Source organism: Argiope bruennichi, chromosome 10 (assembly GCF_947563725.1).
Source record: "Argiope bruennichi chromosome 10, qqArgBrue1.1, whole genome shotgun sequence".
Classification (NCBI taxonomy): domain Eukaryota; kingdom Metazoa; phylum Arthropoda; class Arachnida; order Araneae; family Araneidae; genus Argiope; species Argiope bruennichi.
The window spans coordinates 85,977,071-85,993,237 of NC_079160.1; the positions used below are offsets into that span (position 1 = coordinate 85,977,071).

The following is a 16,167-nucleotide window of genomic DNA, read 5'->3' on the forward strand; positions in this document are numbered from 1 at the left end:
CATTATTATAAGTATAGATTAATAAAATATTCAATATACAAAAAATATTTCATACAATCCAGTAAAATGTTCAAATTTCAACAAAACATTATTTTTAAATTTAAAGATTCTGCAATGATGATTATGCACCTAATTAATTATAATCCAGTTAATTTTCACAGTAAAATATTAAATTGAATTCCATTCCCAAAGGTTTAAGGTGAAAATTTAAAAAATAAATAAATAAATAAACTTAATAAATCTGTATACTAAGTAAAACAATCAGATTCACTTTAATTTATCACAGGTGTGATAATTACATTAAATATTACGATGAAACAATCTTAAAATTAATATTGCATAATTTCATTACTTTTAAAGCGCAATAAAAGAGAATTTGCAATTTAATTTCTTCATCTATGTCATTCATAGTCCAGCATTTTGAAGGCACATTCTGAGCATGAAAATAATAATATTTTTTACAAATTAACTTCAATAAAAATTTAGAATTTTAATAACTGCACAATTAATTAAAACTGAAAGGAGTTTCACTGAATGTAAGTGAAAAGAAAAAACAGAATATCTTGAAATGAATTCTAAATTACCATTACATCTAAGAAAATGGTCCTCAACATAATTTTCTTAAATCAAGGTTGCCACTCAAATCTGGAAAAAAATTCCCTGTATATTCAAGATACGAGGAAATGCGCGAATAGCACTCATGTGCTATTTATAATGCAATATGGTTTTAAGGAATGGGAAAAGAAAGGAAAGGAAGTAATAATTTAACATTATTTGAAATAATAGCATATTGAAATCTAGAATTTAGCAAGAAAAAACTTACATATTAAGAGGGGGATATATTATCTCTTATACTCTTTAATTGTAAATCACATATAATTAAGGATTCGGGTCAAATAAAGCACAAAACATTTTTATCATGATATAAATCATATAATTATTACTTAACAAAAAAATATTACAAAGCAAGTTTCAAACAGATTTTTTTTATTTGTTCATTTTTTCCACTTCATCAATTTTAGCAACTTCTGCAGATTTTTCAGCCATCAGTTTCATGGAGCTAATCCTTAACAAATAATTTACGATATTTTTGCACAGCCTAACGTACATTGTTTTAGTTATTTCACTTTCAGTGAATATAAGTGAAAATATTTCATTTTGAACGCAATAAAAGAAGAATGTGGGGCAACAAGTTTAATACTAATAAAAATTCAGACTTAAAAGAACTTTCTTCAACTAAACGATTTAAAATCAGTTTATTTTCGGACATTAAATTTGACGTCATCTTTTCCTGTATTCCTTTTAGATACGTCCAAATTCAATGACGATTCTTTTGAAATGGCATGCAATATTGTACATTCTCCACTCTTGGGATGACAAATAAGTGCTTGTTTACCCATATTACTTACGCTTATTATCTTCTTACAAAGCGAGCAGTACGCATTAAATGGATTTTGTGGAACTTCTCAAACTCATTCAGCAAAATCAAGTTCGATTTTTTCTGTCAATCAAATTTGTTTAAATATGGATTTTGAGCAGCTTATTGTTTTTTTTTTTAAAATCTATAATCTACTTTCCATAAGTCCACAGCCTCTCAAATAATACAGATCATTCAATAAATTCAAGTATGGTTGACACCACCGCGTTGTTTCTGCAGATAAAATGTTGGCAATTCCGCAAGCGAAATGTATTCTATTCTTTTACATAGTTACAAAGATCTCACACATGCTCATTAGCTGCAATTCGGGAATCTCATGGAAAAAGAACCGTTTTGCGATTCGATAATCAATAAAGAAAAAAAAATGAGAGAGAAAAGGGGTGAGTTTCCGCATTACACAACCGCGAATAGAATTGTTTCGTTTTTAGAAGCTATGACTACGATCTTTTATTCTTGCAATCTTTAGAGATCGGCATTTTTTAGATGTGAAAAAATAACTAAGAAACTTAAAATTTTCAAATTCCCCTGCACTTTCCCGTTTTTTTTTAGACGATTTTTAAATTCCCTGTTCTCTCGGTGGCGTGACAATCTTGTTAATGATAATATATTAAAATAGATCAAAGAAGAGGAATAAAATTTAAAGGTAGAAAATCTTATGCCAGGATGCCACTAGATCTAAATTTCAAATTAAATTAATCAAATTTTAAGATAGTTAACTATATACACAAAAATTGTCATATAATAACAGGATATAATGAACTCATCAAGTCAAATATATAGTTTGAAAATAAAGAAAGCAATATATATTAACAAACTCTTTATTTTTGCTCTTTTATATATATAGATATATTACATTCCCTTTAATTGAAATTTGACAAAATATTTCTTCTTTTTGCACATTTTATAGCATTTATTGCTACTTATATGATATTTATTCTACAGGTATATATATATAAATTTATAATATAAGCCATATATTTTATATTTCAATTATCGGTTAGATTAAATGAAATACAAAGCTCAATTACAGCTTACTTTAGAATATCTTCTCATAAAATTTTTCAGTTCAACTTTAAATTCAACAGAGAAATAAAATTGTAAAAATAAATATAACATGGTTTGCTATCCTCTTTGGATGTAGGCAAGCATCACAAGTAAAATAAAAATAGTTACAGCACTTTTAATTTAAAAATAAATACATGCATATTTAGTTCTCTTTCAATATATAACATGCAATTTGAGTTTTAGTCAATTTAAAAAATAAAGTAGGAAGAAATGGAACACAACCAGGCTTACAACCATTAAAAGTTTACATTAACATTTTGTGTTTAAATTGCACTAAAACCTCATTGATCTGAAATTTTAAAAAAAATTAAATATAATGGAAATTACTTTTCATTATATTTATATATTGTTTTACTGAATTTTAAATTTTTATTATGATTAAAGTTACCAAAAAATAATGCAACCAAAATTAAAATTAACAAAACACAATTTTCAACTATGAGCAACAAAAACTAAAGCAATCAGAAGTTATTACTTTTTTACTTGAACTCAGTCACAGTTGACCTTTCTCCTTCTCCCCACAATGTTATAATGGAATATTATATTCCAAAATATCAAGTGGCATGTAATTCAACACACAAGTTACAATTAGTCCAGAACAATGATATTCTAGTGCAGATTTAGAACATTCTTATAATATCTAAAAGTAAAAATCTTACCTTTTATGGCATTAAATTCAAGAGCTAAGAGTCTGATTTTTTCCCCATAGAACTCAAAACAAAACAACTGATATCCATAAGATAAAAAACTATTTCAAAACAAACACCAAAATTTAAAAATATTCTATATAATGTTGGCCAGTTAACTAAATGAGTTTGATGGCTAATAATGTGCGCATGTATATGTTATAAAATTATCGGTACTCAGTACAAAAATTTGCTTCTGGTTAAAAATTTTGTTTTAAGGAAAAATCAGCCTTTATTAAAATACATTTATAAAAATACTACTGTAATAAAATTTGTATCTGAATCTTTGTTTTATCTTCATTTATGCTAAAAACCACAAGCATTCCAAAATCAGAATTCTTAAAACTACTACGAAAATCTTAGTTTAGTTCTATATAAATCTGATCTGAAGATTTTTGTATGGCTATCTGATGCTTTATATTAGAAGAAATTCATATCAAAATTTAAAAAGTATAAAACATGAAAAAAATGCTGAAAAATGCTGCATTTTTCAGTTTTGATTACAAAGAATTTTAATTGATAAACATTTGCATTCAATAATGGAGTCAATCCAAGTTCAGGTGATAAATATCAAATGTATAACACATTTTAATTTTAAAAACTCTTGGCTTCTTTTATTTGCTGCTTGTAGCAATAACCCGCATAATACAAATACCAATAGTTAGATGATAGGTGCATTAGTTTTGCTGTGGAAACTGACTCCATTGTTAAATTAATTGCTGAGGTAACATGCAAACACTTCTTTATACATGCAGTACAGTTAACTTGGCGCAACAAAATAAAATCACATAGCTTCAATGCTGAATAAAGGAACTAAATTAGAAAACTTAGAGGAAAAAAACATAAAGCACAATGCTAAAAAGAAAATTAATGAAATATTTATTGTTTTATTTATTTTTCAAAGCACAAAGTTGCTTTATATAAAAGCTAAATATAATAATTTTATAGTCACCTTTAATACATCTAATATTTACCTTAAAAATTGCACTTGTTTTTCCATAAACAGATTCTCAGCACTCTTGCTTTGCACTTTGTTTTTGTACAACACTATGAACAAAATAGCACAAACAACTTTAACTTAAGAACAGTTAAGTTTCTTATTCTACAGCAATCTTTCTAAAAAATGGTATAGTAAAATAAAAAAAGGAGGGGTTACAGAGAATAATTATTTTAATTAAAAAAATGGCTATCTCAAAATGAAATCAACAGCAAATGTGGATATAACATGTTAAAAATAAAATTTACAAAATTCATAACTTTCTCTAGAACTGTGGGACATAAAAGGTTTGAAATATGGATTAATACTTAAGATTTCAATTATCTAATATTATAGTTACATCTAAAGTTTATGAAAGAACATGCAGAATACCCTTCTCATCTAAAATTATAAATAGACTCCTTCTCTTTAAACATGCATTATTTCTGATATATTTAACAGAAAGTATCACATGCTTCACATATAAACATTTCAATGTAACAACAATCTCAGGAAGAGGCTGCATATTCTTGAACCAGTAGTTAAGAGGCAAAGTGTAACAGCTACAAAAAATAAACATTTCTGCTCTGTTAAATTCACAAAACATGCTATGTTTCACGAAACATGTAACTTGCATAATATATTTGTACCAATGCAGCTGAATGTCAGGAATGAAAAATATTTCTTTCAACAAAATATTATATAGTTGAGTTGCATTTTGATTCATTGTGAAATATTTATTTACAATACACAGAATTCGACATATGAGAACTGCTTCACAAGATAAAGAAATAAAAATTCAATTTTCTTAATTTTGTTTCAATTGTCAAAGTAAAAAAAGGCAATTTCTTTTCTACAATATTTTGAAATTTACATCACAATATCAGAAATTAAGTCTTCCACTATTTTTTTTTTAAAAAAAGTCTAGCTTAACAAAATACAAAGAAATAAAATGAATGTTATTATAAGCCAATATCAACACATTATCTTGAGACAATTATTCTCGACTTAATCCGTCTTTTAAATTTTCTATACATAGGTAAATTTTCAACAAATAACAACTAAATTTAAAAACATTAACGCATATAAAACAAGAAATAGACTTCAGTTGAATGAAGTCCCAAAATACAGAAAGGTTCTACATTAACAACATCAAACTATGGAAGTGTGCAGCATGTTTACGCATAAAAATAGAAATTTTAATAAATGTTGAAAAAGAAATATTCAAAGTTTTATAACAAGACATTTTTCTGTTTTTCCAGACTGTTATGACAATATTTTCACAGGACGAATTGAAAAAATACTGTGCAATAAAAAAATTATTCATAAAAAAAAAAAAGTTTAATTTAACAAAAAAAAAAAAAAAAAAAAGTTTAGAAGCAAGAGAAAAAATATATAGAATTCATTTTTTTAAACCAAAAATAAATGAAGCAAAACTTTGTACTGAAATTATACGGTGTAAAATACTGCCATCACAGACGTAAATGATTTACAACAAATATAACTTTTACAATATACAACAATGTATAAGAAGAAAAAGTCCAAATGCTTTCACAAAGCATTAACACTTATAAAGATAACTTTTCATGGAAAAAGTTTCCTTTAATATAGGTATTTAAGTAACAGTAAGAGCCCTTATGATTAATGTGATAAAATCTGAATGGTTATGGATGTATAGAACTCTTAGATAAACTTTGTAACAGGTTTTCAAAACAATTAAAAAACAATATAATACACCGGTTCTACAATTACATGCTTTCAAAGCATACCATATGCATTTAAAATGACTAACAATTATGTCACAGGGTTTTACAAAGGCGTTTTAACAAACTTCACACATTCATACAATCATGCATCATACACTTAAATATGTACATATATGTCTTTGGAATTTCTGAAAGTAATCTCATTTGAAATAAAATGCTTCCCTCCAGCATCACCTAAAAATAAAATAAATTTAATAATCAACTGCCATTTGTTCTTAATATCATGTTCTTATCCTCTGAGCAACCAATTTGAACTTTTTACAAAGCTTTTAATCATTTAATTGTTTTGTGTTTGATCTAATAATATAACATTTTCCTTTTCAAGAATATGCAGTCCTACAGGTTCAGCTAAGTATCCCCTGAACAATATTTGTGGATTATGCATAATTTATGTATATAATTAGAGTGTCTTTAAATAATTAAATTTCAATTATAAGTTTCAGAAGTAAAATCACAATGTGAAGAGCTTAACATAAATGATTTTTTTTTTTTGAATTTATCAACATTTTTGGAAACTTGAAAATAATTTATCCATAGACGTTTAAAAAAATATTTATGTAAATATAGATTATATTTACAAAAATATGCTTCAAAACTGAACATGTAAAACAAAAAACAGTTTTGCTGCTCAGAAGATTAAAAATAAAATACAGCATAATGCAGAAAAATACATAACAGGAAAGCAAGATCATTTTATATGAAATACAATATCTCACAAATCTGAAGAAGTTCAAACCTATTTCAAAGTTGCAATTGCATATATTTTTAATGAAATATTAAGAAATGTTGCCTTTTTTTGTTAAAGTTGGCAAATTCATTGCTCATATATAAACAACAGACAAATGAACAGAATTGCCTTCCTAAACAAAATATCAAAAATAATAAATATTTATTTTATTTGTAATACAAGACTTTATTCGACAGTGTGGAAATAGATTTTTTTTCCCCCATGGCATTATATAAATTAACTTCCCAAAAAGCATATTATATTAGAGTCTACTTCAATAAAAAAAAAAAAAACAATAATTACTCATTAAAGTTATATTTACTAATTTCTCAATAAGAAAGATACATAAGAATTTATATATTTTTTATATATTTTTTAAATCACAGCAAAGAATTTTAAATTTATCAGTAACCATAATAAGCAAAAATAACTTACTATTACAAAAATAAAAACACATTTCCCTACTATACATTTCATAGTCTTCTTCCAATTACATTAAATTATGTAAGTAGCAAAATATTGATATATGTTTCCACCTCCATTTCAAGTATATAAAAAATATATATAATCAATGATTATTTACATTCAAAACCAGAATTGATAACTAGCTAATGCATTTAACAATGTTAATATCAAACTTTCCTGAACAACTTTCAATCCAGAAGTAAGAGTTTGGGAAAAAAAAAAAAAAAAAAAAAATGAGTACTGATATTTTAAAATTTCCTATTCGTATCTTTGTTGAAGGAGATTATCGATATTTGCATGTGATCTCAATGATAAAAAAGTTTTGTTATTAATCCATTAGCTGTAAAGGAATTAGCAATTTTATGTACATCACTGGGTGCCAATAATATATTCAGTATACCTCATAGTTTAATTTCATTCTATACATATCAGTCAATATTGAAAGTTGCATGTATGTTGAATGGAACAGATTTGCCATATTTGAAGAATTTTATTTTTAATTGGGTTTTTATATTATAATGAAATACCATACATAAATATGCAATTTAGAGGTTATAGTAATGATCTGTTATTTACTCAGTCTTTTATTGTCAATCATGATCAATAAAATCACTATAAAATTATTTTATTAATCATTTTATAATGATACAATTTTTCAAAAATATTAAATATCTTTTAAACAAAATATAATTTGAATATAATTACACTGTTACACAATTTTTTATGCATGTTTATCACTTATTCGTCCTAAAAATTAAAAAAAAAAGTTAATGGGCTAAAAAATGGACCTTGACAGAGAAGAAATTATTTTCACAAATACAAAAGTGGCCCCACAGAGAATGATGTCATAAAAGTAAATAGAACATTCTATTAGATATATGACACCATTCCACCATCTGTAATAACAAAGTGTTAAAAAAAATTATCAATCTCCTGAGCTAAAAAATAATGGACAACAATATATATATATATATATCAATCTTCTACTAAGTCATCTCTTTTGCCATTCAATTTTTTTTCCAACAATATATAAAATAAATAATACAATAAAAAAATAATGAAATGTGCAAAATAGCGAAATTAAATTTTTCTCCTAAACATAATAATGTTATATTACAGCACATTTTATATATTAGGTATGGAATAAAGAAGGTAGTATTTTTATTCACATCAAATAACACAAAGGAGATGCAATAATTAGACAATTTCTTCAGAATTTCTTAATTTTTATGAGAACTTAAGAAATCTGTAATAGGAAGCTAATAATTTCTTCACTTTTCACATCATGCATTATAAAATAAACTAGTGGTTAAACAACTTTAATAAGCAACAATAAAACAACCTTACAAATTATTCGTCAAAAACAGACATCAGATTTTTACTGTATGTCATGTATGAAGAGAACAATTTTCTTTATACGAATGCAACTTAATGTCAATCATTTTTAATGGAAATGGCATGTAAATTTGTTGATCAAAAATTATTCTACTTATCTCTCATTCCTATTTCTTATTTTGTATAATAGATTTATGATTTCTGTGCTATTAAAGCATTTTCATTTTTGTCTTGAAACTGCAAATTATATAATCGTCTATTGTTCTTGTCATGTTTGCCTTCAAAAATTGAAATACATCTTTATTTATCCAAATTGGCAAGGAGCCTAACAGCTCTAATAATGGGGCAGACATATATAAATGCAAATGATATAAGGTAGAAAAATTTTTTAGCATTACTTATTTCACTTATATCAATAATTTCATAACAACAATGTTCCCCTCTTCCATCAATATATGTCTACTCTTATGAAATAATCAAGAAGTATTCAACTGAGATTTAACAAAAACTGTAATCTAAATAAGAAATTTATCTCCTTTTTGTTGAATTCTATAGTTTTTTTTTTTTTTTTTTTTTTTTTTTTGTCATAAAACAGAACAGAATGGCATTCAGCCACCTCTTTCAAAGTTTCAAAAGTAACTTTTACACAAAAAGATGATGCTTACTCTACATTTATACTACTTGAGTAGTCTTTCTGTATACGCCAAGTCATTGACAAAATTCTTAAAAATTGTAAATTAGTTGTGATGATATTACTTGATTGTTTGGTCAAGTGTTCCAAGCATCTTTTTATTCATAAACAGTATGCTGGTTTACAATAGCTTTTATTGAAAGATATATTTAGCATCCTTCATGGAAGATATGAACATATAGGTATACACTTCAAATATTTACTTCATACATATTAGCAAACCAATAGCATATAAACTTTTTGTGTGTGTGTGTGTATATCTCCAGAAAAAATAAACTCAAAGGAAACGAGGTAAAGTTATTGTTTCAGATTACATTCTAATCCAAAATACTAAGTAATAACACTGAAAAAATAAAACTGAAAGATTTTTCTTTAAATATTCTACTTACCAAAGATCATATGATTTAACTTTAGAACTATTAACTAACAATTGTTCTTCATCTTTTTGAAATATTGCTTCACTACTGAATGGACCTAAAAATAAATATATTTATATTCAGAAAAAACACAAGAAAGTATGAACCATTTATTAAACAGGGTGTAAAAGTCATGCAAAGAATCGTTCAACTGCAGCTAAATATTAAAAAAAAGTAAAGTTTTTTTCTTAATAAAGATATAAGATATTCCTTAACTAATGATTTAAATTTGTATAGAATTTGATATTAAAAAATATGATTCATAATAAAAAGTATTGACTAAATATGCAATTAAAAATTATTAAAAAAGAATGAAGTTCGACTAGAATTAAACTAGAAACTCGACTAGAAAGCTTACAGAAACTATTTTTTTTTTTAATTCTATATATCCATAACTAGGACATGCAAACAATATTAGATGTTGAATGCTTTTTGATATCGTCTGAAGTTATTATCTGGTATGTAATTTTAAGCAAGAATTAACAAGTAATTTTTTTCTTGGCTTTTGATAACAAATTAAAATTCTATTTCAAATGTTGATTATATTCACATGAGAAATTTCTTTCTGGAAACTTTATTCATCCATCCCCTTTATATACCATTTGATTCTGAAAAAGAACAGAACTTTTTTTCTTCCTTATTTCTTATGCAAATGAATAAAAAAAGTTCACAAAATAAAATATACAATTTTTCCGAATTTCCGATTGAAAAATTAAAATACATAAAGCAACTAACTTTAAGTTCTACAAAACTTACTACTACAAAACACTAACTTTAAGTTCTTTGTAATATCATTCATAAAGAATAGATAATATCTGTCTTTCACTTTCCTCTCTACTCTGCATTTCAAATTAAAATAACTCATATTATTTAAGTGATTTAAGGAAATACATAATTTTCTGGTCTCATGTTTTATTAATAGATATAATAACAATAGAGCCTAGAATTTTTTTTTTTTAAGTCACTGTCTACTGCTAAAAAACAATCAATCTTATCTTTAAAAAAAATTGGCATTAAAAAGGTGAATAACCACTTTTTATAAAACCAAATAAAATGTGCCAATTTCTAAACTTTTTCCCCCTAATTTTTTCAGGCAATTCAAATCTTAAGTCCGAAACATCATAATATGGCAATGCTATGCTCAATATGTTAGGTGCAAATTGTCTTTCTTTAATTTCTTTTTAAAATTTACTCTTAAAATCTTTTGAATTCAGAAACAATAATGTACACAGAAATATGAATTTAATATTATCATAGCATGCATAAATATAAATGTAATTAATAAAACAATGAGAAACACTGTTGCAAAATATATGTAAAAATATCTAAAAATTTATTATAAATAAAGAAAAAGTCTCAAGGAAATAGAATTGGCATTAATGCACCTAACATAAAAGTTCCTTTTTTTTTTTTTAAACTGGTGCAAAAATACTTTAAAATGATTATCAAATTATTTTAAAAAATGTCAAATTGCAATTAATTTTTAATTAAATACCTAACAAAAAAATTTTGAAAAATAATATGAATCTGGTAGCTCTAGATTCAGTAGTCCTTGTAGAGCATTTAGAGATGTGTGTGTGCGTTTTTTTACCCCCTTCATGCATGTTGCAATTGACAGATAGTATGCCATTCCTACACATATTATAAATCATGCAAAATATTTTTCTTCAAATAAAAACAGGAAATTTACTTGAGTATTCTGTTGGATTGAATATATCATTCCAACCATTGGCAGAGATTAACGAATTACTATCACTATGTGGCAGTGTTGCACTGAGCAATGAAGAAAGATCATCTAGAAGTGATATATTATCCTTCAGGTCAACATTGACTTCATCCTCAGTTGATGGCATAACATCACAATAGTTCATTGATAAAGTTGAGTTTTCTTCAACTGTTGATTGAAATACACTGAAACTGTCTACAGACCATTTGGAGTTTCTTAAAACAGAATCGCATGAGTTGACAACAGTTAAATTTGAATGACGACTATCCATACCATTAGTGTTTCTGATGAAAGAGGAATGCTTTGTAGATGATTTGGCAGTATCTTCATGAAATACATCAATATCTTCATCATGGTTGTCAGATTGTTCTGCCATCGGTGAGCTCAAATCTTCTGAAGAAATTCCATTTTGGTTCAATAATAATGTACCATTCATTTGATGGTCATACAGGTTCATTTCTTGATCCATTTTTTCATCAGGTTCTGCAAGATTTTTATACTCCTCAGGAGGAGACTTATTGGATGATTCCGATGATGAGTATTTATCTTCACTTTTATTTTGGTCAACGTCACTAAGCGCTCCTATATACTCATACTGTGTGTCTTCTCGTAAAATGGTATCATTATTTGCTTCAGAAGAACGTGCAGTTTCATGAGAATTAAATAGGTCAGGTACCATCAGATTATTGTGAACATGATTATTTGGTCCTTCAGTAAGGCTGTAAGAATTTCTGGGAATTTGCAAAGAAAGTGATGTAATTTTGTTGGGTATATTTACAGAATGGTTTTGATTAACATTTAAAGGCGAATTTATGTTTGAAGCGAAAAAACCATTAACTAGTTCTGAACTTGAACCATTGACACTTATAATGAAACATTCAGAATCATTAATTGTTGAAATGGTTGCTAGACCCTTTTCTTTATTTTCAAATTGATCCGAAGAGTGAACAGAAGTAGAAGGACTTACAGAACCATTATGATGAACAAATTCAGGAGACCCTGGCTCACTGCTACTAGTCTCCTGAATTGCTATCTGATCAGAATCATTGCAGTGTTCCATTAGGCCCTCTGGATTGCGCTCCTCACTTGATTTCAAACTATCAGAGCTCAAACTGATTATAGTTGAATCAGAACTTAGAGGACTTGAACTTGAATGTTCCAAATTTTTAGATGCCACAGCACCATTGGCTTTATGATTAACAGGAGATGATTTCGAGCTGGATAATTGAAGAGCTTTGACAGATTCCAATAGCATTGTGGTTGAGCTACCTTTTACTTGAGGGATGTAACGATCAAAAAAATACTTCAATTGCAAATCTCCATCAGAATCACTAAAGGAAATGGAAATGGAAATTTAAAAAATAATTTTAAAAAATCATATGATTATAAACGAGATAAAACGAGCTTATAATAATATTAAACAAATATGTTTCTTAAAATACACTTCAAAAACAATTTAAATAAGATATTAAAGAATAAAATTTTCTAAATTTAACACAAAAAATTCTATCACACCTTAAGAGCATATATCATATAGTTATTAGCATTAGAAAAAGGAAAAAATTAATGATAAATAAGTATAAGAAAGTATGCTTATGACCCCATTAATATAATTTATGTTTTATGATAATGAAAAAACCAACTTGCAATACCCAATTATCAATCATAAAACTGAGATTGAATTGTTATTTTATATTAGGCAATGAAATCTTCTGCCATTCTTCACTTCTCTAACCTATTGTCTTTCCCATCCCCCTCAAAAAAAACAAAAAAACCCTAGGATTTTTGAAATGGACAGCCAATATTGATGTTTATAAATTATTACTAATAGGTAAAATGTAAAGGAAAGTGATTGAGTTCAGTTATATTCGACTTTATAATATATTTGTTTAAAATAATTCCTGTTGAAAAGCATAAAATAGAGGGGGAAAAATACTAAAATTTTGTAAAGAATATTAATTTACATGTCAGAATCATGCATTCTTGATTGACATGCAAGAATTTTTCTTTTTAGTTTAAAAGAATTATAGTAAATAAAAATACCTACCCAAGCTGTTGATTGATGCAAACAAAATGATCAACTTGTGAAGTTGCACTGTCATACTGTAGACATCCAACACTTTTGAGATAAATATAACGATTATCTCTGGTGTGCAATCTATAAACAATTATTCCAGTTCCTTTGTCACTAGAAAACACTAAAAGGGAATATTTTGTTTAGTAAAATTTTATCAGTAACAGATACATAAATCTTTTTTACCAATCATGTATGACAATTTATATATAACAGTTTCAACTATATACAAATTAATATAATATTGGAATAAGACACAATGATATACAAATTAATTAAACACTAAAAGTAATAAATATAAAAATTTCAAAGTAATATATTGTTTGAAATTGTGCAGTAATAACTTCAAATAACTAAATGTTGAAATACAAAACAATGTAATTTTTCTTTCTTATAGTAAAACAGTAATTTTAAAATAAATAAATAAAACGTCATATTAATTGTTTAAGTAGTAATAAAAATACATTTAAAGGGTTTTATATATTCACAAATAAGTGCTCTGGACCTCTTTATAGTTTTGATATTCTCACTTATTCAGTTCCTTGAACCAATTAGCACGATCATTACACATCCAAAAAAGTAACTTATTTCAATTGCATGGTTGTTAAACTGCATGTCAAACTGTTGTTGAACTGTGTGGCAACTAAAACCTTCTAAAACTTTAATTTTTGTTTTTATATTTATATTACAAATAAATCAGCAGATGAGAATCGAAAAATTTCAGAATGAAGTCTAAAGTATTAAACTGTTAAAAAATTCATTATCTTAGAAATTTAAATATCTTGAAAATCATGACAGAACTTAGGACTTAGAAACAAACAGTAATAAAATGTGCTCCTATGACTTACTAAGGTGATGGGCAAATAAAGCAATTGCCATATCATCCTTATGAATGTATTCATATGCAGAAAGGCCGATAACTTCATTTGGCATATGACCAGTTATTGTAGCCAACCTGTTAAAAAGTAATAAAAAGAATTAAAGTAAAAGATATGATTATGAACAAGTGTATTTTTGCAATCTTAAATGACTTTTCAAAAGATGATAAATCACTTATAGAATAAAACATTCCAATATGAGAGCAGCATTTTAAAATAAATTAAGCAGGTAAAAGTTATATTTTGAGAACATTATGTTATTAAAGCTGTTGCATTCAGATATTAGAATAAAGAAATTTAAATTATTAATGTCAGAAAATAATAAGTATAGAAAAATAATTCTCAAATTCTATAAAAAATTTGAAATTATCTATTTGCTTAACTGTATCTCCCCCCCCCCCACACACACAAAAAAAAAAATCACTCAAATATATTTTTTAATAATTTATCTGTGGATGATAATAACAGTTTTGTGTGTGTGTGTGATTATAAAAGAATGAAATCTATGAATTGACAAAAGGTATAACATATTTTATATAATAATATGACTTACATAAGTAATTACTGGGCTTAATAATTTTAATAGGAGGATAAATATTGTCTTCTAGTTAAAAACTAGCAAAAAGATATAAATAACGATATTTACTCCACAAATGTATTAAGTTTATTTTTAATTATAAATAATAAATCAATAGTGAAGAAAAGTTTGAAAAGGTCAGTTTTGCTGCACAAGCTTTTGAAAATGAATTTCAAATTCCTATGAGTCATAAAATTAAATTATAAGCACTATCATTTTCAGTTAAGGTCTTAAAAGGGTATACAACAATTTCATTATCTAGTGATTTTTATATGTAATCTGTATCTGAATTGTTATTACTGATACAATTTATAAAGCAAATACAACCATTAATTTTTCAACATTATATAAGTACATATATTAACATCATTTTAATAAATAATCTGTTATTGTTATTAAGTCACAATTAATTGATTATATTACAACTGAGAATTAGAAGAATTCAAACATACATAAATCATTCCTGTTTAAATGTGCGTACTGAAAAGCCACTGAATAATGTTGAAGAAACTAACATGCAACCAGCAATTATAGGAAAGAAATACTTTCAATTGAAGTGTTCTCATTAATGAATTTTATCTTTAAATGAAGTTATTTTTTTTAATGTAAAGAAATAAAAAACAGACCTATGATCAGCATACATGATTGTACCATCAAGACTATGTCTAGTCACATATTCATCAGCTGTAGCATCTTCCAGAGAAAGCTGATTGTAGGGGCTAATATCGACAATTTTAACAAATGCCTTGAACATATGTGTTATAACTGTAATTGAAAAACAAACATGAATATTTGCTAATCATAAATAGAGAAACAGAAAATAGAGTACTATGATAAATTAACAATACAAAAAAAAAATGTTAAAGCAACTTTTTATTAGAGAGGGGGATCTAGCTGATATATGAAAAATTTAACTTGTTTAAATAATTCACATGAATATTGATTAATTTAAATACAGGAAAGGTACATTAAATTGTATTATCAATTTGGAACAATTTTATGATGATGCAGCACTTGTGCCTCACTTTAAATATATTTATTATTATTTTTTTTTAATAAAGAGAAGGGTAAATGTATTATATAATTATAATCATAAATATTTAGACATACCACTTTTAGGTTTTTCATTTGGGTCATCTGCTGCAGTCATACCACCAACAAAATGAACATGTTGGTAGGTGCTAATTTCAGAGCGAGGTTGGGTCTTTTCTCTCATGAGACATTCAAATGACTGACGACTGGATCCTAGATTGAAGCACAAAAATTCTCATAACAGGAAAAACTAAAATATTCTTTTTTCACAAACTGCTTGTATAATTAAAAACTATTCAATATGCAAAGATAAAA

The 16,167-nt window shown here is 26.1% G+C and overlaps 1 protein-coding gene across 3 annotated transcripts in view; it reads right to left on the reverse strand.

Moving 5' to 3' along the window:
- Positions 1-2,260: 2,260 nt before the first annotated feature.
- The window catches only part of LOC129987934 (circadian locomoter output cycles protein kaput-like), a 38,407-nt gene continuing 24,500 nt past the window's right edge, over positions 2,261-16,167 (reverse strand). For 2 of the 3 annotated variants that reach the window (XM_056095940.1, XM_056095939.1), the window contains exons 7-13: positions 15,931-16,065; positions 15,447-15,585; positions 14,214-14,320; positions 13,339-13,489; positions 11,256-12,622; positions 9,539-9,623; positions 2,261-6,105 (exon numbers count right to left, since the gene is read on the reverse strand). In XM_056095940.1, coding sequence (XP_055951915.1) covers positions 6,102-6,105; positions 9,539-9,623; positions 11,256-12,622; positions 13,339-13,489; positions 14,214-14,320; positions 15,447-15,585; positions 15,931-16,065 — 1,988 coding nt within the window. In that variant the 3' untranslated portion in view covers positions 2,261-6,101. Of the gene's footprint in view, positions 6,106-6,480; positions 8,020-9,538; positions 9,624-11,255; positions 12,623-13,338; positions 13,490-14,213; positions 14,321-15,446; positions 15,586-15,930; positions 16,066-16,167 lie in introns of those variants that run through there. The other variant, XM_056095941.1, reaches the window with a different exon arrangement.